The sequence below is a fragment of the Corvus kubaryi genome, unplaced genomic scaffold (assembly GCF_017639235.1).
Source record: "Corvus kubaryi isolate FWS band 111438036 unplaced genomic scaffold, C.kubaryi_AGA036_p1.0 37397, whole genome shotgun sequence".
NCBI lineage: Eukaryota > Metazoa > Chordata > Aves > Passeriformes > Corvidae > Corvus > Corvus kubaryi.
The window spans coordinates 6333976-6357802 of NW_024581136.1; the positions used below are offsets into that span (position 1 = coordinate 6333976).

At 40.1% G+C, this 23827-nt stretch overlaps 1 protein-coding gene across 3 annotated transcripts; it reads right to left on the reverse strand.

Moving 5' to 3' along the window:
• Positions 1-8256: 8256 nt before the first annotated feature.
• Positions 8257-22658, reverse strand: SLC16A14 (solute carrier family 16 member 14). Of its 3 annotated transcripts, none has more exons than XM_042042528.1 (7): positions 22317-22658; positions 20560-20661; positions 18001-18227; positions 17447-17745; positions 16474-16617; positions 11851-12843; positions 8257-10338 (listed from the first exon to the last, which is right to left on the reverse strand). In XM_042042528.1, exons 4-7 carry the CDS (start codon positions 17706-17708, stop codon positions 10190-10192), a joined length of 1548 nt encoding a protein of 515 aa, XP_041898462.1. In that variant the 5' UTR covers positions 17709-17745; positions 18001-18227; positions 20560-20661; positions 22317-22658; the 3' UTR covers positions 8257-10189. The 3 variants fall into 3 exon arrangements, with proteins under 3 accessions (XP_041898462.1, XP_041898459.1, XP_041898460.1); XM_042042525.1 differs by having other exon boundaries at positions 18001-18231; XM_042042526.1 differs by having other exon boundaries at positions 17447-17723; positions 18001-18231; positions 22317-22404.
• Positions 22659-23827: the final 1169 nt, after the last annotated feature.

Here is a 23827-nt window from a genome sequence, read left to right on the forward strand (position 1 = left end):
ATTTATCTCTTTTCAAGAATGAACTTGAGTGGATCTTCACTTAGAGCCTCAGATAGGACCAACACATTCTCTGTGCTTTGCTTATTAAAATCTAACACTTCCTACAGCACAATTGAGAGATTTTTAGCCCTGCTGAGTTCATGTGGCCTGCACTTCTATGTTTAGGTTTGTGTTTGTTCGGTTTGTGTTTCTGATTCCCTGTTATAACTTTTGCAACTGATCAATTTCAAGTCAACTTGGTAGAAATAATACCACCTCCTTAGGCTGCTGGGTAGGTCTGCAAGTGAGCCCTGTTCCATGGATGGAAAGGCTGCACATTCTGAGCTCAAGTGACTGGATATATGCACAAGCCATAGAAAAAGTTTCAATCAGCACTCACAGTCCATGACAAAACCAATCTTTAATTCCAGTTATTACTGTTTGTTTTGACTAGAAGGGGAATGAGTATATCCTGAACTGACAGAAAATGGACTGCCTGTTGAACTTGGCTCAGAGTCTTTAAATATGCTGGGGTTTTGCTGTAGATGATCCTAATTGCTCCATTAGTTGAAGCAAAAAGTTGTACCACATTTTAATGCATGGCAAAATTGATAATCATTTTTTAAAAACTTGAGCTTTCAAAGAAGTAGTCTTCTATAATTTTTGTTGACCCCTTTTTTTAAATTTGTCTTATAAAAGTAGATTTGATATGTGAATAAGTGCTAGGGAGAAGGATTCTAGCTTTTTGGTTTTTATTCATTGCTTGTAGTGTAAGGTTTTCCTGCAGCATTTGATATTAATATGATGTCACAATGAAACATCTGTTTTACGTTACGTGGATGCAATGATTTAGCTAATTAAATTATTCTTAGCAAGCAGTTTTCTACTATTATTCTGTGTTTGTAGTAGGTTACAAATAATTCAGTAGGTTATAAATACGATCTGCCTGCTTTTTCTTGAAAAGTCTTACTGATGGTTCAGAGGTTTCCTATCCTATAGGAAGTATTGAAAGCCACAGTTATCATTCTTTTCTAAAATGTAGTCATTTCTTCCTCCTTCTAAAATTATCTCTAAAATTGAGGGGTTCCCCTCTATTTTTTATTAAAATTGTAAAATAAAATAAAGCTGTTTTCTTTTTAGAAAAATGCTGGCATAAATAGGAGTATTGCAAGTATAAATTACTATGTTTGTGAGTTGTATTGTCATACTGATATTATTTCTGTCCATAGTTCTTGCTGTTCCACACAGTCAGATGTTTTTACACCTCCTCACCTCCTGTTAAGAGCTTTGCTGCTCTTAAGTATTCATGTATTATTATTTTTCTATTAATTCTCCATACATATATGTACATATATATGTACACTGGAAGAAGAGATATCTATATTCTGGAATAATATTCTAGTTATCTGTACTGATTTATTTGCTACCTGTGGGTTCAAATAAAAATCTTCTCACTAGATCCATGGTTTGCTGCTAAATGCCAGTAAAATGTTTTCCTGTCAAGTATTGGTATTTCCTGTCATTGTCTCCTGGTTTTCATTTCTAATATTTTATCTCTTTTCATGTGGTTGGGATTTTCAGAGAATTTTTTTATAAGGTGCCTGAACATTACTATTTTACTAAATTTATAGGAACTACCATACAGATGTAAACATCCATGTTTGTTTTGAGATGTTTTCTGTTCTTTTTGGGCAGTGAAATAACATATCATTAGTTTATTTTCATAATTTCATAAAGCCAAGAGGATAGAGCAAGGTTTTGTATTTGGTTTTGCAGTGATGGAAAGTTAATTGATGATAGTGTCAAGCGAGAGAAGAGAGGTCTGCTTATATTTCAGGATGAGTGAACAATTAGTACAAGTCATTGAATGTTCTCCAGCACTCGCAGAATGAAAATTTCATTGAAAACTTAAAACAAATTAAATACTAAATATACTTTTAAATAGCCAAACCAGATCACACTATTATTTCCAGAAATAAATAATTTCAAGAAAAACTCAAATATTTGTGTGGTAGCCTGCTTGATCATTCAACATGAAATAGATGTACAATGCAAATATTATCTTCATCATTGCCAGGATGAGAAGATTTGGAACATTCTTACGTATCAGCTTGAATTAGATCAGCCCAAACATTTTTAGTTGACTGTGTAGATCATTTTGTACTTGCATAAGGAATTTGAGAGAAATTAACAGCTATATAGAACTGAGATGCTTGGAACGCAAAAAAGCAAAGGAGAACTGACAGCAAACTGATTCTGCAGTATGATGCAGCATGGAAAAGACCACTGCAGGACACTGGGCTGCCTATCCAAAGACATGAAGGAAGATAAGGTGGCAGCTTCCTCCCATATAGTTACCTTAGGAATACTTGGCGGGAAAAAAAGAAAAAAATCTTACCATCTTAACAGTAAAATCATGTAATTTCTGAAGCTCTTTCAAAGGTATTTACATAAGCTTGAGTTTTGTAATTAATCTTACAAAATACTTTGGAAGGAAAACTGCTGCATCAAAACAAGCCTGTAGTCAGTATAGTTTCAACTTCCATGAAAAATAAGGGAAAAAAAATCCTGTACAAATCTGGATGACTACATTCATTTTGTTAGATCTTAGGAAAGAACATGCAGCTTCAAAATGTACCACTGATTGTTCATTAAAAGTGTAGCAAATTGAATTCAGGATTCTGTTTTATAGTGAACCAGTAATTTTATTACAGCAATTTGGTAAAATAGATAAGTGATCTGAAGAAACAGTGTTCAACTCAGAAGGCCAAGTTCAAAGTTGGACACAGAAGCAGAAATAATCAACTGACTGCGAGATGGGCAGTAGCTCACTAGGTGGGTGACTTAAAAAAGGACAGTTTGGTGTTGTACTGGATCACAAAGGAATGAGTCAAAAAATGCCACATCCCTGAAGAAGGGAACTGCCTTCAATTTCATGTTGGTTTAACTGTACCTATGTATGATAAGAAGCAGAACCACAGGGACTCATGATGTCAGAGCCATCATTATTTTCCCCAAAGCATATGACTGAAGTACTTTTTTTAGTTGTTTTACTAACCTCCCTCTGAGTAAATAGCACAGTCTTTACATAAAAATCTGTATGTATGTGGAAAAGTGGATCCAAAAATTAGTCTGGACATTCATGTTAAATAATATTTCTCTAGAAAAGCATAAAAAAAGGAGCTGTTTTTTGTTGGTTTGTTTTGTGGCTTTTTTAAAGATGTACCCAAATAACTTGACATTACTGGAAAGAAATTTCAGGCTTCTACAAATCTGTTGTCTCTCGGATTTGGTTTCATTTTTTCCCAGTTCAGATTGCTGTAGTGTTCGGTGCCAGAGTTCTGGAACATCCTCAATCTGTGCCGAGGTAACTGTGACTTCCTGGAATGGCTTCCTGTCCCATTGCTCCTGTACATCATTTCCTTTCTGGAGCTTGAAGATATTGCCAGGCTTTCTCAGGTTTCACACAGATTTGAAACAGTAAAAATTTAAAACCCCAAAAATTCAAATTGAAATTGTTAGCTTTGTTGTGCAGCCTGTTGGTTTTGATTCATCTCATTGGTTTAACATAATCATCAATCTGTCTGCTTTACTTAAGACAACAAGTAAATAAGGATTGGTGGGTTTTTTGAGACAATAAATGTATCAAATTGAATGGGTGCAGTAAAAACCAGATCTTAGAAAGGCTGTGTTTATCCTGCAAGCTTTTGTTTTACAATAAACACAGTGATCCAGGTAATTCCATTGCAACCCATGGTGTTACGCACTACTTCCAGAATTAAGTACTGGAAATGTGAAACCTTTGCTTTGTGTTATGATTCATATTATTTTAGTGCCTAGAAACTTCACCCACAGACTGGGATCCCCTTATGCTGGACTCATTACCAGACAAAAGTCATTGCCATTCCTTACATTTTATGTCTTTGACAAAAGACATGAGCACAAGGAAAGATAGTTTTTTCAGTATTTTTTGTAGACTTTGCAGCAAGGAACTGTTAGAGGTGACTTTTGCTTGCTTGTTAGGAAGCTCTTCCCAGCTCTCTGGAAATTATGGGAAATAGTATGAACATGTTGAATTGAAACTTTAAAGAGTGAATAACAGAAGTTGCCACTATTGGACAACTGGAGCTAAGGGTAACCTCTCCATGCCAAATGAGGGGTAAGGAATTGGAAGGATAGCCTGGAAGTTGCAGGAGAATGAGGGGCAATTTGTTGGTGCAAAAGAGAGAAGATGTATTGGAAAGGCCTTTTGGAGGTCAACTGTTCCAGCTCTCCAGTCTGTGCAGGGTCAGTAAATTGGGATGGAAAGCTAATACATTCAGAGCTATGATGTAGGAAGCTTATTTCTATGGGTCTGAATACCTCAAAATTGTATATTCTATCCCTGTCAGAGTCAGAGAAAAGGCTGCTTTAATAATTCAGGTAGGAGAGAAAAAGATTTTCGCTTATGGAAAATAAGAAATGTTTTAAAGAGAAAAATAACTTTATTTGTATCCCCAAGAGTGCTGTAGAAGCCCAGAATGAAGCCTGTCAATTTATGGGTGGAGCAATTAATGAAAACATAAGCAACAGTGAGACCTTATGAGGAAGTTAAAAATGGGTTTAGTTCTCTTGATTCTGCTGTGACAACTGGATATGCTCTGAAAGACTTCAGAGAGGCAGATTAAACTTGTAGTATGGAGAGTGGGACATGTCTTATACAGAGTGCATTTCACGACTGTATCAGGATGAGATTGCTCACAGGGTTTGTATTATTTTGAGGCTATGTGAGACAGAATTTCAAGAAAAGTTCTGTGTCAGACTGGCAGATCCAGAGGACAGGGCTGTGCTGATGTTCCTGTGGTGTGGCTACAAAGGCGTTACAGATGCTTTAGTGAGAATGAGTTCAAGTAAGCACAAGAAAAAGGGGATGGGGCAAAGAAAGCACAGGAGGAAATGGCGAGACAGGAAAATAGAGCGTGTTGTTAATTTAGAGATGAAGGCCAGATGGGAGTAGATAAGCTTGCTGAAGTTCTGGGCTTTATTTCAGTTTGAAGATAAAGCAGTTGATATTGTGATTGAGGAACAACTGAAGGGAGAATAAGGGAGTAAAAATAACTAAAGGAGAGGAAGAGAATGGATTGAAGAGAGACCAGGAAATTATTTGTCAGTATATTTGGAATTCATCTATCATTTGCAGAGTGTGAGTGGGGTAGGATAAGGTACTGTGGCAGGCAGTAAACTTTTTATTAGTTTAACACAAAGCCTTGGGTATTTTGGAATTTAAAGAAATCCTGGGAAGAATTAAGTTGCATAATAATAAATATATGATTTTGGCATAATGCAATCATCTATTAGAACTAGTAATGCCACGTTCCCTTTCTCTCATTTCAGCAGTATATTTAAGGAATAAAAATTTGCCCAGATAATGTGAGTTTTCATTTCCAGACTAATTTATGTGTAGACTGGAACTGGTGCTCTCTGTGGAATTACAGAATAGCATATTCAGATTTCTGAACAGAGGAAATAGAACAGTTTCTGCACTCAGGACTGGAAAGTGGAGGGTGGGAGCTCTGTGTGTCCATCCCGTGCTCTTCATCCTTGTAGGCTGAACTCAGCAGGTATCTGCATTGTTACCCCAAGCATGGCATTTCTCTGACTGTAGTTCTGAGCATAAATCCTGCTCTTCAGGGGATGCAGATGCTTTCAATGTGCATTTCAGAGTATTTTAAATTGTTCACCAGGTACTATACTTATGTCCTGTAAAAGAAGCTCCACCTCAAAAGAAAGAGAAGTCCTAACATGGACACCACCGTGTAAGCACAGTGTGTGTTTTCCTAATATTCTTCCAGTGAGCTGCTATCCTGTGATAGGCACGAGTCGAGGGTGGGATTAGTTTCGGATATTTTGGACAAGCCCTTCCTCAAGCTCCGGGCGCTGCGAGGCGATTCTGCCGCCAGAGGGCGCGCAGGGGCGGGGCGGCTGTCACCGCGCCTCGAGAAAGCCACGGGAACGGCTGGGAGAATCCAGAGCCAGGGAACGGCTGGGATAACCCTGAGCCTCAGGAATGGCTGAGATAATCCAGAGCCACGGGAATGGCCGGGATAATCGGCTTTGCTTTTCTTCCTGTATTTTTTTAATAGAGCACTGTATTAGGAAATAAAAGTATGCAATACTAAAAACCAGTCTACACTGTTTTTAACTTCATGGTCTCCATTTTTCATGGGCAAAGCAGAATGGCAAGAGGCAGGGAGTAAGCAGAAATGTAAAGAAAACTTTTAAAATGTTCCTATATTTTCATTTCAGCACTTAAACAGCATTTTTTCCCCAATGATCTCTGCTCTTCCTCTGCTACAACGTGCTAGGATGTTGTGTGTGCCTGCACAAGAACAACCAGGACCACACGTGCTCTGAGACAGCTTTGCTGTAGGCAGTGAGTGAAGCAGTTCAAAGTATCCAGCTACACCTGCAGTGTGTAACACAAGTTACACCAGGACTTGCGCTTTTCTATTTCTGTTATCACTTGCATTGGAGTCATTGAGTACAGCTGCACTTAGGCTCCTGCAACTGCACCTGTAGAAAAGTGGAACATTTGGGGGAAGAACCAATGTTTCTGTGTTGTACAACTTACAATGAGGAGATAATACCTGACGCAGAATATCTTCCTAATTTTTTTTTGTGATGGTTCTGTCATCTAACAAATTACATCATTTTTTCTTCCTCCTTATAATATTTTCACCTGATTCTGTTTATGGAGTCATTCTGGAAGAGGGAAGCATCTCCTGAGAAACAGGCTTAATCCTTACAGTACATCTGAAAGTTTTCTAAAATTGCATTTCTGTTCAAACCCCAAGGCTTCTTTTTCTTACCTTGAAAACAGATTTGTATTTCTGATGCAATTTCTACATCCTGACAAATTTTTTGGCATCAGCTTACACAGCTTGGTTGATTTCAGAGCAGCTGTATGAATTACACACCAGGAAAGTATGTGGCATTACAGCTGCTTTTAGTGTGGCAGAAAAGCCATGGATATCATACCAAAACCAGCTCTCAGATTTTTCACAGAACATGCGATATCTTGCACTGACAACACTGGGCAAAACTTCTGCTGATGTTCTGTGAGTTTTAACTATCACTGCATCTTTCAAAATGCATGGGCAGCTTGCACTGCAAGTGACCTTCATACAAGGCCTCTTTGCTGTCTAAACACATTTTGTGTAGTAGAATAATCAGCAGCGAGTAAGCCAAATGATGATTTTAAGCCTCTACTTTCTCTTACAAGTAGCTATGTGACAGTAATGTGCTCTGTGAAGATCTTGTGGAGAGCACGTGTGACACAACCACACCTGAAATGGAAGAGCCCCCACAGGAAGTGGGCTGGGAACCTTCACACATACAAATGCCAGCTACAGCTGCAGCCCCAAAGGAGGCAGAAGCAATGTGCTCAGAACAAAAACCTAACTGACTAAAGGTGCATTTTCCATTGAAGCAATTGTTGCAAGGCCTGGCTGTTTATTGGGTCAGACACAAGGACTTGTCTTCTTTACTAGGAAAACAGATTTTTTTAAGGATTGAAAGAGAAAAAACAAAATATGCCCTACTAGGAGCAACATGTAACTATTACAACTTTGGGTATCCTGAAATTGTGTTCTAATCAGCATCATAGCAGTTACTGCAATAGAACAGGTTGTGGCAACGTCATAGTTCTTCTTTGTGACTTTTCTGTTTTGTATTTAGGCTATACATCCTCCGTGGCTTATAGCAGGTGCTGTGGCATTGTCATTTATAGAGGCTGATTAATACATCATTTACAATTGACTAGATTTAGGACCTAAGTATTAAAACCAGCGATTTCAGTATTTGTATATAATAGTTTAATATTTGAAGAGTGTAAGGAGTTTACAAATTTTTAACATGCCAAGTACTAAACTTGAATTTTAGAAATTGATGAAAAACTACTAATACAGGGTTGTTGTATAATTCTGTTTCTTTATAAACCAGTACTTTAATACTTAAATATTTGCTGATTCAGATTAAGAATTTTTTGTTCTACAACTATATACCAATACGCTGGAAACATTTGGTGATTTTTGATCTTTAGGTGTAAGAAACACTTCCATATATATTCTTTCCTCTTTGTGATTATTTCATTTTAGGATAATGACAAATACAAATTTCATTATGTGTCTAAAATACTGTATTAACTTAAATGCATAGAAAGTGCATTTTTGGGGAATGTAAGTTTATTCCCAACATGTGGCCCTGTAAGGACCTCCATAGAAAGATATATTGCAGATATCACAAGTGAACAACATATTATTTATTACTGCAATATGCAAATAAAGTTGCTTTTGACAAAAGACAAAGTGAAGATCTATGTATAAAGGGTACATATCTTCCAAAAAAAAAGGAAAATGAAGGAAATCATCACTTCAACATATATTTCACCGATAAAAGATAGTTCCGTTCAAATGAGCTATCAGCAGCTTTCCCACCAAGAAGACATTTAACCTGTAACAAAGAACTGATGTGAAAATTTACGTGCACATTTTCTCCAATAACAAAAGTTGATTTTAAGTTCCTGACTGTGTGTTCACACTGTTGCAGTTCAGTGCCACCTCAGTAGTCTTATGTGAGTTTTAAAGTCCATACATAACTACCCTATATGATTGCACTGATGTAAATCTTAAAGTATCAGGGTATCTTAAGGTTTTCTTTTTTAACTTGGCTCACTTCAGTGATCTACTTTAAAGTATGTTCTTGCCAACAGTTGTAGAAGTGCAACACTAAGAAGCTGGTGAATTGGAATATAGAACAATACACATTCAGAACATTTTGTTAACCAACCTTGCAGCTATAAAGAAGATCAGGATATTGATACCACTGCATACTGAACAGTTTCCCAATAGTTCTTCAATATAATTGAATAGTTTCAATTGCTTTTTAAGGAATTCCAGCAGCACGTAGCAATATTAAACTAAGAACCTGATTTGTCATGCAATGAACTTTCAAAAAGCTAAGAGGATGAAAACTTACAGTGGTTCTTATTTGACAGGAAAATTAACATCAGACTCACCTCTCAAAGCTGAAAAAATTATGCCCTGTACCACCATACAACACCTTCTGCATTGGTTACCAGGGGCTTAATGTTAAAAAAATTTATTTCAATATTTTAAATGCTCTTTAGCTATTCCATGTTCTCCAGTATCTAATTTTCTAGTGAATAAACTTCTCAAACATGATGACTCTTAGTCAGTTCATGGTGTACATTATAAGCAGCAACATGACTGCTCATATGTAACAGGGCTTGTGAACAATTAAATTGAATTATAACAAAATTTAGTGTGCTGTAGTAGAGTTCGTTCCCATGGAAGGAGTCACTGGCAATGTTATTAAATTCTACAATAACTCTAATTAGGTAAAGGGGCCAGAGACCTCAAACTGTTTCTGGAAACATTTTCCAGTCACAATGATATTTTCCATATATTTCCTGTTTCTGCATTTATGAGTTTTTTACTCCAGGTGCATTAAGTGTCACAGCATTTATAATGCAGCCTATGTATTGAGGATGGCTACTTTAGATGCAGCTGGTACCCTAAAAAAAACAAAAATTAAAAATCATTGAAGTAGAATCACAGAATATTCTGAGTTAGAAGGGACTTATTGAGTCCAACTGAATCATTTCAGAAATATATGAGAACTTCTCTTCAGATTTGCATCACAGAAATAGTAATTTTAGTATGCTGAATTAATGGAATTATTATAGTAGCATTTCAACAGTAGTTGACTAGCCAGGCAAGAAATACAATCATTTTCTTATTCTCAGTAACTAATCTTTTATCAGATTGAATACATAGCAGGAAGGACTTTTATAAATCATTCATGTCCCGACCAAATTCTCTTGTAGGACTAGTGTAAATCAGAGTAACTGCACTGCAGTCAATGGATTTTCACCAATGGTTAATGGTGAAAAGTTAAAAGAGAAGCAAGGGTAAGGGGTCTTACCATTGTTCTAATATTAAAATACTAGCAGTGTGCTTTTAATTGCTGTATTTGATAGTTCTAAAGTAAAATACCTTAACTAATTTTGAAAGCATATTTCCAATAATTTATTAGCATTATGGAGCACATTTGCTTTTCACTCAAGTGCAGCTAAATGTGGTTGGTTCTATCAACACAATAGAAACATGAAAATAAAAACGTTCTGTAAAAGAATCTTCTGGGATTTGTTCTATACTTGTGCTTCTTCTGTAGATTTCTCTCTTGGTTGTTTCTTTTGAATACAAGGTTGTATAAGTAAAAATATTATTCCCACCATGTATAGCAATCCAGCTATGTAAAAAGAAAAGTCGTATTTTTGTGTGATGTCATATATCCAACCTGGAAAATAAGGACAAAACATGTTTGTTACAAAGCTTGACAAAAAGGTACAGTGCGTGTGAAATTACAAAAAATACTTCACATTTCTTTCATGACATCTCTGTCAAATCCACAGATGCTTTGTAGGAAAAAATATTTTTCAAGCAAGTTATTACAGATCTGATTTTAAAATCAACATTTTGTAATCCCAAACCAATTAGTTCTTCCCCCCTACCACTGCCTCTGTAAAATGCCCAATACTGGTTAGTTCAAATGTCGTGCCTTGTGCAAGCAAACACATTCCCTATAGCTGTCTCCAAGACTCACATACCAATAGAAGACTGTTCAAGAGATACAATCTCAGTACTGCAATGACTCTCATTCCAACCTCAGTTCCTTTGCAAAAACACATTAAAATTACTTCAGGAAATTTTGAGAACCCAAACCAGCAAAATTCCCTCGCACCACACTGGCTGCATTGTGATGTACCTACAAGACCAGAAACTCTCTTTACATCAGCTAGTTGCATCCAATTTGCTTCGTAAAAGACCAAATACAGAGACAGGTTTAGCACAGACTGGGAGGTGCTGAGGGAACATGGCAGAATAAAACACTGCTGCTTTTCATGGGGCACTGAGCAAGCTTTCTTCTCACTCGTGTTGCTCACTCAGTGGTGGGGAGAGAAGGGGCTCTTACTTTTCTGGGCTGCTCGTGTGCTGCTGGTTTCCCCTCAGCCTAGAGCTGCCCCTGGCTGACCATGCCCATGACTCCCAAGGTTTCTTATCACTTTCTTCTGTTCAGCACCTCTGTAAAAGAGAGCTGAAGTCCGGTGTAGCACTGACAATCAGTACCTGTATCTCGTCTGTGCTGCCCCTCCTCTTTCTATGAGGAAATTTATAATGAATGTCTGTTTAAACCTAAGTAACTCTAGGGATAACATACATACACTTCTCCCTTCTGCTGGGGATGGCAGTAAAGAGGTTATGAGCAGTGTGGTCCCCAAAGTAGGTATTTCTGGCTGAAGGAAGGCAAAGCAAAGTTAGTTAAATCAACACATCCACTGGCAGCTTAGAGTGGTGACACCCAAACACACACCACAGTCCTTGGGCTAATGCTGTGGTACAAACAGCTGCCTACCCTGAGAACTAATCACCGTTTCTTCATGTGCGTAAAGGAATGAGTATGTATAGTGTATATACTACACAAAACATGAAAAAATAGGTTACACCTTTCTCATTTAAAAAAAAAAGAAGCATAAGATACTGTTTAAGGAAACATACCATTGTAAGGATAGATTGTAATAGATTTAGGGTTATGTCCAAGAACTGTAATTTTCAATGTGAGGACAGTGAGCTGGAACCCAGCAGATGTGACCTGTAAATCTGTACAGTGTAAAGCTGGATGTTACATCCATTCTGGAGCAGCTGTGATTTTGTTAACTACACATGCTCATAGCATAAGAAAGTTTAATAATATAAAGAGTCACACAGTCATTACACAAACATCTTTTGGTTAGCAATTTGAACTTTTTACCTGCAAAGGGTGGTCCAAACAAAGCAGATATTCCATTGGCACAAATGATGATGCCATAGGCATTTGCAAGGTGTTTAGTTCCAACTAAATCTTCAGTCACAACAGGCATTAGAGAAAAATAGCCACTAGAAAATCCTATTAGAGCACAAACCACAGCCAGGCCAACGTATGTTTGCATTAGTGGCAAAGTAAGAATGCAGGTGACCAGGGTAAAGTTAGCCATGAGGAAGACATTCCATGTGCTGATGCACGGGAGATCAGAGATGATTCCAAGGATAACTTTACCAAAAATATGAACAATGGCTATAATGGATGTCAAAGGAAATACATTGTCCTGCCTAGATAAGTTGTACTGCTTGACTATTTCTGGAAGGTGAATAAAGGGAATGACAAAGCTGCTATAGGCAAACAAAGCCCAAATTATAAAGGCCACGAATACTCTATTGGTAAACAGGGATGCAGCTCCAAAGTAGCTGGAGTACCAGAGTGCAAAGCCCTTCCTGACTGTAACTGTCAGCTGGCTCACTGTCTTAAGGATGCGCAGTCCATACATACGCCTTCCACTTCCAGATTTACCTCCAATTTCTATGTGCTGCACACTGCCAAGCACTTCTTCATTTGCTGCCTCTTCTTTTTTCTCTGGTTCTTCACTGAGAACTCCATTAGATTTTATAGTCTCTGTCGAATGGGACAGAGCTTTTGCCCGATTTTCTTCACTATCACTTCTCACCACGTATTTTTCACAGAGGTCTTTGGGAGACAGTGGTCTCATAAGTGCCCCACAGACACAAAGGTTCAGGGAGATGGCCCCCTGGATGAACATGGCATTCCTCCACCCAAATTCAGTGCAGAGGTACTTCAGTAAGGCAGTCATTAGGAAAGCTCCAAACCCTGTTCCTGTGGTACTGAGCCCTTGTGCAAGTGCTCTTCTCTTCTGAAAATACTGCCCTACCATGACCACTGCAGGCAGATAAACCATGCCACTTCCAATGCCTATGAAAAAAAAAATAAAATAAATCTGAACTTTTTGCCAACAATGTAAAAAGCAGTGAAAAACAAATCAGTTTTATTCCTAATTTTTGTGTAAACATAATAGTAAAATCAATAATAAATATTAAATTCTGATGTTAGCTTTCATTTCTGTCTTGTAGTGTTTTCCAAATTCTGCAGTACTCATTCCAGTGAGAATACAATACTGGTATTAATTGCTGGAAAAATTAACACATGGAATATAAAACCTTTATCTCAGGTCAGCATGACAATCCTGGAAAGTTACAAATGTCCCACAACCAGTCAGTGACAGTTACTATGGGGACAAATATAGACACAGCCTATTTTGAAATATCTGCATTTATAATACCCACATCTGATGGTATCAGTGACCCAAACTGCTTAGTGAGCACATCTTATTGCTTTCACCTAAGTTCCCCAGCAATGAAGATTCACACTGAGTTCCTGTCCTTGCTCAGTAGCTGTGGAGCCATAGTGACCACGACATGTATTTGAGGAGTCAGCACATGGGGCTAGCAGGTGGGACCTCAGGTGGCTTCCAGGTTGGTTCTCTTTGGGCACTCCAGGGAGGGCCACACAGTAGCTGCTCAGTCTTACAAGGCAGTTCTCTAATTCTGTAGAAAAACCCTCACCTGTAGATAAAAACCAGGGTATTCATGGCATATACTTTGAGCAGAAAGCCTTGAGTTGTGCAAAAACATCATTAGAGGTAACAGTTCACCATTTTTTCTCGCAGCAAATTCTTCATAGAGGAATTTGGATTGGAACAGGTATATGTGGAAGATGCTTCCCAACTCACTGTGATTGTAACTCAGAAGTGTTTTGTAGCCTAGAAGTTTTCCTAGAAAGGTGCTAATGTAGCTGCATGCAGCTATAGCATGATCTAGCTATAGCTAGGCCAGAGAAAGCCATGATTCCACGAAAGCCTGAAAAAAAAGCCCCTCAACATCACAGCTGTGACCCTGGCCAGAGCTGACCCGTTTTGCTTGTTAGAAGTATTTATTTCTTTCCTGGGCAAATACACAATTCGGCTTTTATTTTGCGCCAGTGTCCCTCCCCAAACCCAACCACAGACTCAGGGAGGCCTCTCTGCCCCCCAGGAGACCTCCTGCTCCTGGGGCTGCTGCCAGCTGCAGTGAGGAACCAGCCCAGGCCCTGCTGAGGGGACCAGGCTGGGAGGAGCTGGGGAAGGGAGCCCTGAGGTGAGGGGCCCTTCAGGAATGTGCTGAGGGTGGCTGCAGATGGAGAGATGAGGTAGGGATCGTAGGGGCGAACTGAAGGCAGCAGCCATGAGCAGGCCCACAAGCACAGTGTGGAGGCCCAGAAGTGACGGCAGCAAGAGGTGGCCACTGCAAGGGAACAGCAGCTTTACAGCCAGCAGCCATGAGAACATGGAGAGACTCCCCTGGGCGAGCCGGGACTGAGGGGATGGTGAACAAGAGGATAGGAGTGAGCAGGCAGGGACTGAGGGAGAGTGAGGAGATCATGAGGGAGGGGACAGTGAGCAGAGGCCTCATGGAGCTGGAAAGAACCTCTCAGATATCTCTACACTGCTTTTCTGGCCAGAATTATTCCTACAACACCTCACTTCTCCACGTCACATAAAAGTTTGCCTCTGATTTTTTTCTGAAAATATAGTTTTCACCCCTCTTTAAATTCTTCATATAATCTCTGCCATTTGCGATTTTTTGCGTGCTCTTTCTGAAAAGCAGTATGGGCTGCAAGAAGAATTCTGTAGATTTCTGCCTGCTTGATTATATTAAAAAAATATGGAAACAGAAATCCTGAAAAAGGCAGAATCCTCTCTGTGATCATTGTTCTTAGTTCAGGAATTTACAACATGACTGAAGTCTATGGTATGGTGGTATAAAGGGTCATCAGAGTGATCTTTGCTAGTCTCAACATTTCTCCATCCAGAAAGCTAGATTAAAATTTATGTATAGAAATTCTGTAGATTTCTATGAAATTCTATGAAAGGACAGTTTAAGAGAATGCAGAGTACTGAAGCTATTACTAGTATTGCAAACAATCCCTTTTCTTCATGTTTCCCTCCGGCAAATATAACATAGATACTGCCTCATCTGCAAACATAACTGGCCATGTTATCCGTGGAGTGAGTAATATTTCAAAGCCCCTCGAACAGCTCAGTATTGCTCTGATAGTAATTAAAGAACAAATTTTGTATTTCTTACATGGATAATTTTCACCTTTTTGTGTCATATCTATGAACAGTATCTCTTTTCAAAAATGAACAGCAAATAAAATGGAGTAGTGCTTTAAGCACTTAATAATGGGTTCTACATAACTTACTTCAAGTAACTGAATTTTTTCACAAGAAACATTGCTAGAAACTGAGCATTCAAGCACTAAGGATCTGTTGGCTCTGAAGGAAGATGTCTAAACATGTATGCCTCTTTGTATTTTGATTGGGCTCTTACACATGTCAAAAGGTTTTCTAGACATCTAATTTCAATTAAAATGACAAAAAATTACTTCAGTCCTTTTGATTTTAAAAATTGTAGCAATACTGGTTGCTCTAAGTGGTTGTTGATACAATCTGAATAACCGTTATTGGAAACTATGTACGATATACAGCCCCGTGGATTATGCTAAGTGAGGCTGGGATAGAGTTAATTTGCTTCCTAGCAGCTCATATGGTGCTGTGTTTTAGATTTGTGACCCAAACACTGCTGATAACACAGGCAGTTGGTTTAGTTGTTGCTGGACAGTGCTTACACAGCATCAAGGCCTTTTTTGTTCCTCACCCTCCATGAGTAGGGGAAGCACCAGAAGCTGGGAGGGGATGCAGTGGGACAGGCGACCCCAGCTGACTTAAGGGAAATCCCATACCATGAGATGTTGTACTCAGCAATAAAACTGGAGGAAGGGAGAAGGAAGGGAGGACACTTGGAGTTGTGGCAATGTCTTCCCAGGTAATAATTACACAGGACCAAGCCCTGCTTTACTGGAAACAGCTGAACACCTGCCTGCCCATGGGAAGTAGTGAATGAATTTCTTATCTTTGTTTTGCTTGTGCATCCAGCTTTTGCTTTATCTACTAAACTATCTTTATCTCATTTTTACCTTTCTGATTCTCTCCCCATCCCACTGTGGGAGAGTGAGTGAACAGCTGTGTGCATCTTAGCTGCCTACCAGCTGTAACCCACTTCACCCTTTAAAATATGTTTTGAAGCAGTGCAGAGTTATCATAATCCAGTATTCTATTAATACGGAGCAACTTCGGAGAAAACATTTGTTATTCTGTCCTGTGACAAGGAGAGGAGTTAGCTAGATATAAAATTAATCTTTAAATTTTACTTGTTAGAGTTTGGGTTACACTAATTCTCCTAATTAAAAATGTCCTCTAATGTATTTACTTGGGTGAAACTGATAAAAGTTCCACCTTCACATGGCAGATTTAAATGATAACAGAAGTCACTAGGCCCAATCCACTGAATAAATAAGTTTTCTAAAAAGATAACAGGCTGTAAAAAGTGTGAAAGCAGAGCTGGAATAACTTTACAGTCTACCTTCCCTTTTTACTCACTCAGGTAAGCTTCAAAGGAATCAAAAATAGTTGAAAGAACCTTCAAACATTAGAGCAGCTCTCACCAGCTGTCACTCCAAAGGTGAGGAAGAGGTAGTGCACATTTGAGGCGTGGGCACTCAGTATCCAACCCAGGGCATTCAGTATCCCTCCAATTATAGCTGTCGTGCGGCATCCACACATGCTGATGAATAAACCAATAAAAGGACCTGTTAAAAAACATGAAAGAAATAATAAATTATTTATTTAATTCTTTATGCTCTAATAATTTTTCACCCTAATTTTCTTAATGTTTTAAATAAAATGTTAAACATCAGGCAACTCATGCAACTCAGTTTATTTTTCATATTACTTCTTAAAATCATGGAAAGAGAAATACAACCAACTAATTAAATTCTTAGCAAATACCTGTAAGACCTAAAATCAAAGTTACCCCATGAAGAAGGGACAGTTTAAACAGAGGAATAAGCTGAAACCCTTGTTGCCAATGCTGATGCTGCGTGAGTGCAAGACTTTTCACAAATAACCAGAAATTAAGGATTTTATTTTGTTTTCAGTGAAATATTTTAGGCAGATCTAAACACAACTTTTTCAATCTTCATTTACAGGGTCTTAGATGTGTATGTACATATATACACAAACATTTCCTTCAGATATTATTTTGGGTTGATCCAACTACAACAAAAAAAATACATTTTCATTTGGCTGCCAAACTGAAATATAAACTGTGCAAATTCAACATTTTGTCCTCACAGATAGAGCATGGGGAGGACGCTAAGCTTCACAGATCATCTGTTTTCTTAATTCTAGTGAGACCTGGAAGTCACAGGCTTCCTTTTCTGCTCATGCAGTCAGTCTCCTGGACTGTCTTCCCTATCATCTTCCCTGTTACTCCCTTTCTCCATCTAGATTGTAAAATGTGTCCTGGTGACTTTAAAAAGTGAACTCGGCACAATTGTAAGAAAATACTTAAGGGATGAATGGCAAACACATTCTAAAAATCTATATAATTTGGAAATATGTGATGCTGGCACATACCTACAATGAGTGTGATGCCCATGCTGAGGGAGCTAACCCACGCTGTTAAGCCACGACTTTGATTAAACTCTTCAAGCCATTCCATGTTGAGTATTCCAAGGGCCATTTGGGAACCCATGATGAGTATGTGCACAAGGAAAGAGGAAAGTACAATCATCCAAGCCCATCCTCCATCAATGTTTGGATTGGGTTTAATTGGCTTACTTCCAACTTTTGAGTCATCTCCAAAATCATATCCAATATCTTCTCGACTAGCATACATTTTGTCCGCAGTGTTCTGAAGTAAATGCAGAAAACAGCTAAAAAATTCATACAAAATGATCAGATTTTGTAGTTTGGTTATAGTGAATACCATCAATCACGATCATATTTAACCACTGTGGTTAGTGCAGTTGTAGTGAGTTCTGTGCTTTCATTGTTCAAACGTAAAATGCTTAGAAAATTGTCCAGGTAATTTATTTCTTTGTGTACCTTATTATCATGGCTGTCTATGCAGGAGTATTCAGAGGCTGACAGTAGGCTGCATTATTTCCATTACTATATGTTTTACTTACTTTTAGGTGGCTGAGAGCACTCACTCCTCATGGGTTGACTGTGGTCACAAAAAAGACTGGTCTCTCTCTGTATATTACTCCTCTGTGTCACCTTCTGCTGTCCCAGTAAGATGATGTGCCTTTGTGTTCAAGTTCATAACGCTTGGAGTCAAAAAGTGAAATCCTGAAGCAGCCGGTAGATGAAGTTATTGCATCTTTTCAGAGGAAACCAGTTTGGGAGTGTATTTCTTCCTTAGCAGTGGGAGAACAAGAATGAAGACAGCAAAAGATAAGGAATTAAGAGTCTTAATTTTCGAAATGCTTTGCTTACATAAATCACAACAAGGCAATTTTTACTACCTCTCTGGGAAGCTTTTTATTAGAGTCAACCTGACAACAGTTTGCTATTGTGCTTTCAGTTTCCATAGTATTAATCCTTATAATCCTACTCAACACAAAGAATTCTTCCAAATTAATGTCAGTGCATATCAGAATCAAACTGAGTGGCAGGCTGATGTGCATAGGTGTACATAGGATCAGGCCATACTAGCTTAATTTGATTACTTCCGTTTATTCTGTTTTTACTCTAAGCGAAGACTGCAACACAAGGTGAAAATAATTTCAAAAACACTTCTAATTGATTAACAGTCAAGGTGCAGAATCCAGTCTTCCCTCCATCTGATTTCTGCTGCAACAGATTCAAATTTTACCTGTGGAGCAGCACATAGGTTTCCATGGAGACTAGAAATGCAATGATACAAATTACCAGAGGTGGTAATTTTTTGTCTTCTTTTCTTCTCCAGAGAAATAAAAAGAAACATCAGCTTCACGACAGTTGAAAGAGAGAAAAAAGCTATCAAAAACTGTTTTTAATAGTTCCTTATGTCTCCTGTGAGCCCTCAGAATGTGTGTCTCTGGGCTGGCTCCTCACTGCTGCAAACAGGCAGTGAATGGACTAACCCAGATTCTGTACCAACTGAAAATTTGTCTTTAAATACGTGAGTATACTTTGCTTCTCAAATTACTACCTTTCCAAACTGTTTTACATTTTTTCTTATTGCTAGATAAACACACAGAGAAGGCCCTGAGGTATTCCACAGTAATCCATTGCTGGAGTCAGAGCTGGCCAGTCCCAGACACCAGTGAACACCTGTTGATACGTGCAGCCTCTCCAGCCTGGCTGCTGCCTAAGTTCCCTTTGTAGTCAAGTGCCACCTGACCCTTCCTTGCAGTGCAGGTAATCATGGGTAACTTAGGGCAGCTTGAGCACGTAGGTTCTTCCAAGAGCACACTAATATGCCTCATAAGTGAGCTGCAGCTAAAATATGTTGCACTCCTGTAGCAAATTGTTCATAAACAGATGTTCTTTAGCGACTAAGTTGCCACTAGCCCTAACTTGGCCATGGGAGGTATTGGTGACACAGTCAGGAGGAACAAGAACTGTGCACATTTAACACTTGCCGCACAGGCAGATAAGCTGTCACCAGTTGACGAGTTGCCAGTGGAAACGGATACTGAAATGCTTTTCATTTCCAAACTGAGAAACAGAGAATGGGGATGGTGCTTAGAGGTCCTTCTTAGAGGTCCTGCAGAGTGTTTGAGGCAGGACGGGCAGCAGGGGAACAACTCAGAGCCACGCAGTGGTGCAGACTGGTTTTTTAACCACAAAATGATAACCTGGTCACAATTATTAAATTATATTATTAATTAAATTAACGAGGACAGCCTTAGTCATGATTATACCTCACCCTTCCTCTACAAAAGGTAGGTCGTAAAGATGACATCTCAACCCTTTCCTAATAACGTACTTGGAGCCAGATCCTCTGTTGCTGTAGGTTACAGGACTACTTACAGAGGATTCAGCCCACTCACAAGGCAGAGAGAGACTAGCTGCATAAAGGTGATAAACACAGTGAATAATCATGCTAATGGGAAATAATGAGAAGAGGCAGAATGAAGGAAAATCACAAGCTGTTGCACATGCTCTGTATAAGATTAACGAAAGTGTATGAAGGATATTACAGTGCATCTTAGATAATGGAATACAAAATTATGTAACTGAAGATTCAGAGTCAAGATTAAATGTAAAGCCTCACCTTTCTCTCTTATACTTTTGACTGGTTTTGTGCACACCTGAATCCTTATACTGGATACAAAAAAAATTTCTTCTTTGTACAGGAAACAGGCACATCTTTTATATATTTTAAATTATTTGAAGAAAAATAATTGATATTGAGCTGCAAAGTTATGATACTCCTCTTTGCAATCTTGCTGACAGAGTGGGCTTAGATTGAGTAGATGCAAGTTAATGTCACGCTTGTAACAATCCCCACAAATCTTCAGAAAATGCATATTATTTTCCATTTGAACTGAATTCTTGCTTATTATTACTTTCATACTATTAACTTTTCACTAAGGTCACAAGTTCAGAGTGAATACACTGAAAAGCAGGGGAGGTAATCTCCAATTACTGCACAAGCTCTCAGTCTCTGCATAAAGCAAGGATTGGATGCCTGGATCCCCTCCCCAGGACTGACTGATCGCCCCATGGCCTGTTGCACCCAGGAGAAAGGCACTTACCTGCCTTCAGCCTTCTTCCCACACCACAGCACTGCCAAGAACAGGCTCATGAAAGGCAGAGGAGCCCAAGGGACTCTTTGCAATTGTGAAATCCTAGAGAAACTGGAATGAAAATGACAGCAGATGATTTGTGAAGCCAGCCAGTTTCCCCAACAAGCAAGGCAGTGAAGACCCACTCACAGTAACAGTGCTTGAATACAGCCCCTCAGAAGGAATTTCATCTAAAGGGAGGAGAATCTGGATTCTTGTTTGGTCACCTGGAAATGAACTAGGTTTTTTTTTTTTCCCAGAAAAGCTTTTTAGACTATATGCACACAAAGTATGCAGAGCTCTTAGAAACATGGCCCAAGCATTAGTGCCTGCAAAGGTGCTGAGCTTTTTTGAAAACTTGACTCATGAGCTATTTTAGGGACAAATGCAGGTGCCGTAACAAGACCAAAGTTAGTAGCAAAACACCCAAGTTCCATGTACCATCAGTGGAGCTATGGCTCTCTAGCTTGTAGTTCAACTAGATCACTGAAAAACATCTGCTCTTGATATAAAAAGTCCATATGATGAATAATTTACATATATTCGTTCAACTTATTCCAGCATTTGACTGCCTCCGTGTTAAAAATTATAGAAGAAAATTGTACTTTAAAGGCAGTTTCAATGGATAACTCATAAATAAATTATAACTAGTAATGAGTTTTACCTTGCAATATTCCCAGTAAACATGCCACATATAATTATTTGGTTGCTGAAGACACGCAGAGGAAGCATTGCCAAAAACATGGTTTATTTTGGTTGTCATATGTTTTGGCAGTCTGACTTCGCCTGGCTGACACGCCGAGCACTTAAGCTGTCAGCAACTTCACTGAGATGTGGACACCGGTCAGCTCTGCCAGTCAGAGCCCCAGTGCATAACAATGTGTGCCCGGCAAGGAACACAAATTCAGGGAAATTAAATGCTTAAAAGGCTAAACTAATTACCAGGGTCACAAGTTTGCTTAAAGTCGGCAGCAGTTCCGTTTCCAGACCGGGGTTGCTGCCCTGCTGTCCCTCCCTGAGGGATGTTTCCCAAGCCCTGATCGGGCGGCCTTCCCGGAGACCCCTCGGTGCTGTTGTGCCCCGGTGTGACCCACGCGTGGTGCCCTGTCCCCTGGGACGGCGGAATTGGCTCAGATAGCGGACAGCTTTCTCCTCTTGGTACCGAGGGAAATGGCAGCTTGCATTAGGCGATCACCTCTATTTTGTATAGGCTCACACCCTGTTTCGGGAGCGGCCCGAAGGCAGGGGAAGTACTTTTTTCTCCCAAGAGAGCAGCTTTGGGAGCTTCACACGCGTCGCCTTCCCAGCACCCCGGCTCGGTTCACCTATGCGAAGCAGAGCTGGGGCGGGGGCCGCGGGGCTGCCACAGAGACAGCTCAGCAGCGCAGCCCGGGGCCGGGGGGGGGGCGCGGGCTCGGCCCGCGGGGGCTGCGGCGGAGCCGGGCGGCGGGGGCGGCGTTGGGGAGGCGGCGCGGCTGCGGCACCGCCCGCCCGCAGAGCACAAAGGATGACCGCGAGTTACCCCGCTGCGGCAGCCGCGCTCCCGGCCCGCCGCGCCTCCGAGGGGCCGCCGCCCCCGGCCCCGAGAGCCCCGCGCCGGGACAGCCCAGCACAGCCCCACACAGCCCAGCGCGCCTCTGCCGCAAGCGGCGCGGCAGCTTGGCGTTCCCCGCCCGCCCCGGTGCCGGTGTGTTGCCGTGGCTCCTGGCTCCTCCCGAGGTACTCACCGCGCCGAGCTCCGCCAGCGCCGCCGTCCCTGCGCGCCTCGGCGCCGAGCCCCCGCTGTCAGCCCAACCCGCGGCGCTGCTCCGCGCCCCGGGACCCCGGGGGCTGCTGCGGGCTCCGGTGTCCACCTGCGCCCGGCTCCGCTTAGCGTCCGCGCCAGCTCAGCCTCGCCCCTGCTCACCGCCCCGGGGTTTATTTTCCATAGGAGTGCGGCATCGGTCTGGGGCTGCCTGCCCCCCAGGCATCTCGTCCTCTGCACCGCCTTGTCTCCATTCCCTGCAATTTCAAATCTCCACGCTCTTTCATTCCTGCAATACCGGCTAATTCTGGTTTGGCGGAGCAGATTTGCAGTCCTCTCACATGCACACTCTTGTGGCTGAATGAAGTTTATTGCTGCACAGGTTATGGCTGGAAATTTACATCCCGGTGAGTTGGAGGATATAATCCAATAAATGCAGCCGATATCAAGATTTTAACGGCCGTTGAATTATGTTTATTTCAGAGTGGCTGGTTGAATTTATGCATCCAAACCATTCTGACAATGCAGCTTGGGAAATTTCACTGTATGGTACCTTATTTGTGCAATAAATAAGTTTCAAAAATATTCCACCCTTGGTAGAAGAGATGCAGAAATACATTACTTTTTCAGAGCAGTATTCACTCCTTGGCTGGCTCTTTCTAAGTAACCTGACTAACGAGGTTTACAATCTGAATTGACTGCTCTATTTGCAGTGAATATACCCAGGCTAAAGTGACTGTATGCCACCACACATAACTTTCATCCTCAGAGATTCTTGATGTCCTAGCAGTGCACTGAGTAGTATAAATGAAGGCTGTCCAAGAAGATATAAGAAGTATCTTGAGAGAAGACAAGATGAGGAGAGGCCAAGAGAAGTATTTTAATGGTGTTACACATACCGCCTATGTGCAAATCGTGGCACAGAGTCTGTTAAAGAATAACTGGTTTGAAGGGGGTTAAAATATGCATTTGGGGCTTTTAAATATTTTTTTCTACAATTTTACTTGACTCTTTCCTCCATCTGATGTTTACAAATGCAAATCTGATCTATTTTTTTCATTTAAAAAATGTGCTGTTCCATTATGGATCTAGTCCATCAAATATATCAATATGAAACACTTCTGTCTGGATTTGGTTCAAGTGTGTGGCAGATTATGGGCTATTGCTATGGCTTTACATAAAACTTATGGTGCTTTGCATTGTAGTCTTCAAAAAGAAATCCTTTTCCAGAATAAATAACTAGATTAGTGTCAGAGACTTGTGATTGGGTTTATTTATGTCTCCTTCATAAACAAAACTAGATTTCCATTTCAAAAGACTGTGATAGTGCATTGCAAATGTGTGTCATTCTCAGTATACATGTTCCCAGGTTTTTGCATCTTTTACAATAATACCTTGCCCAACAGTGTATGCGCACTGCTATCCCAGAATTTAATTTGTAACTTGGCATTAGCTTTTTTACTGAAGTCTGGTTTCTTAAAAGGTTTGATGCTA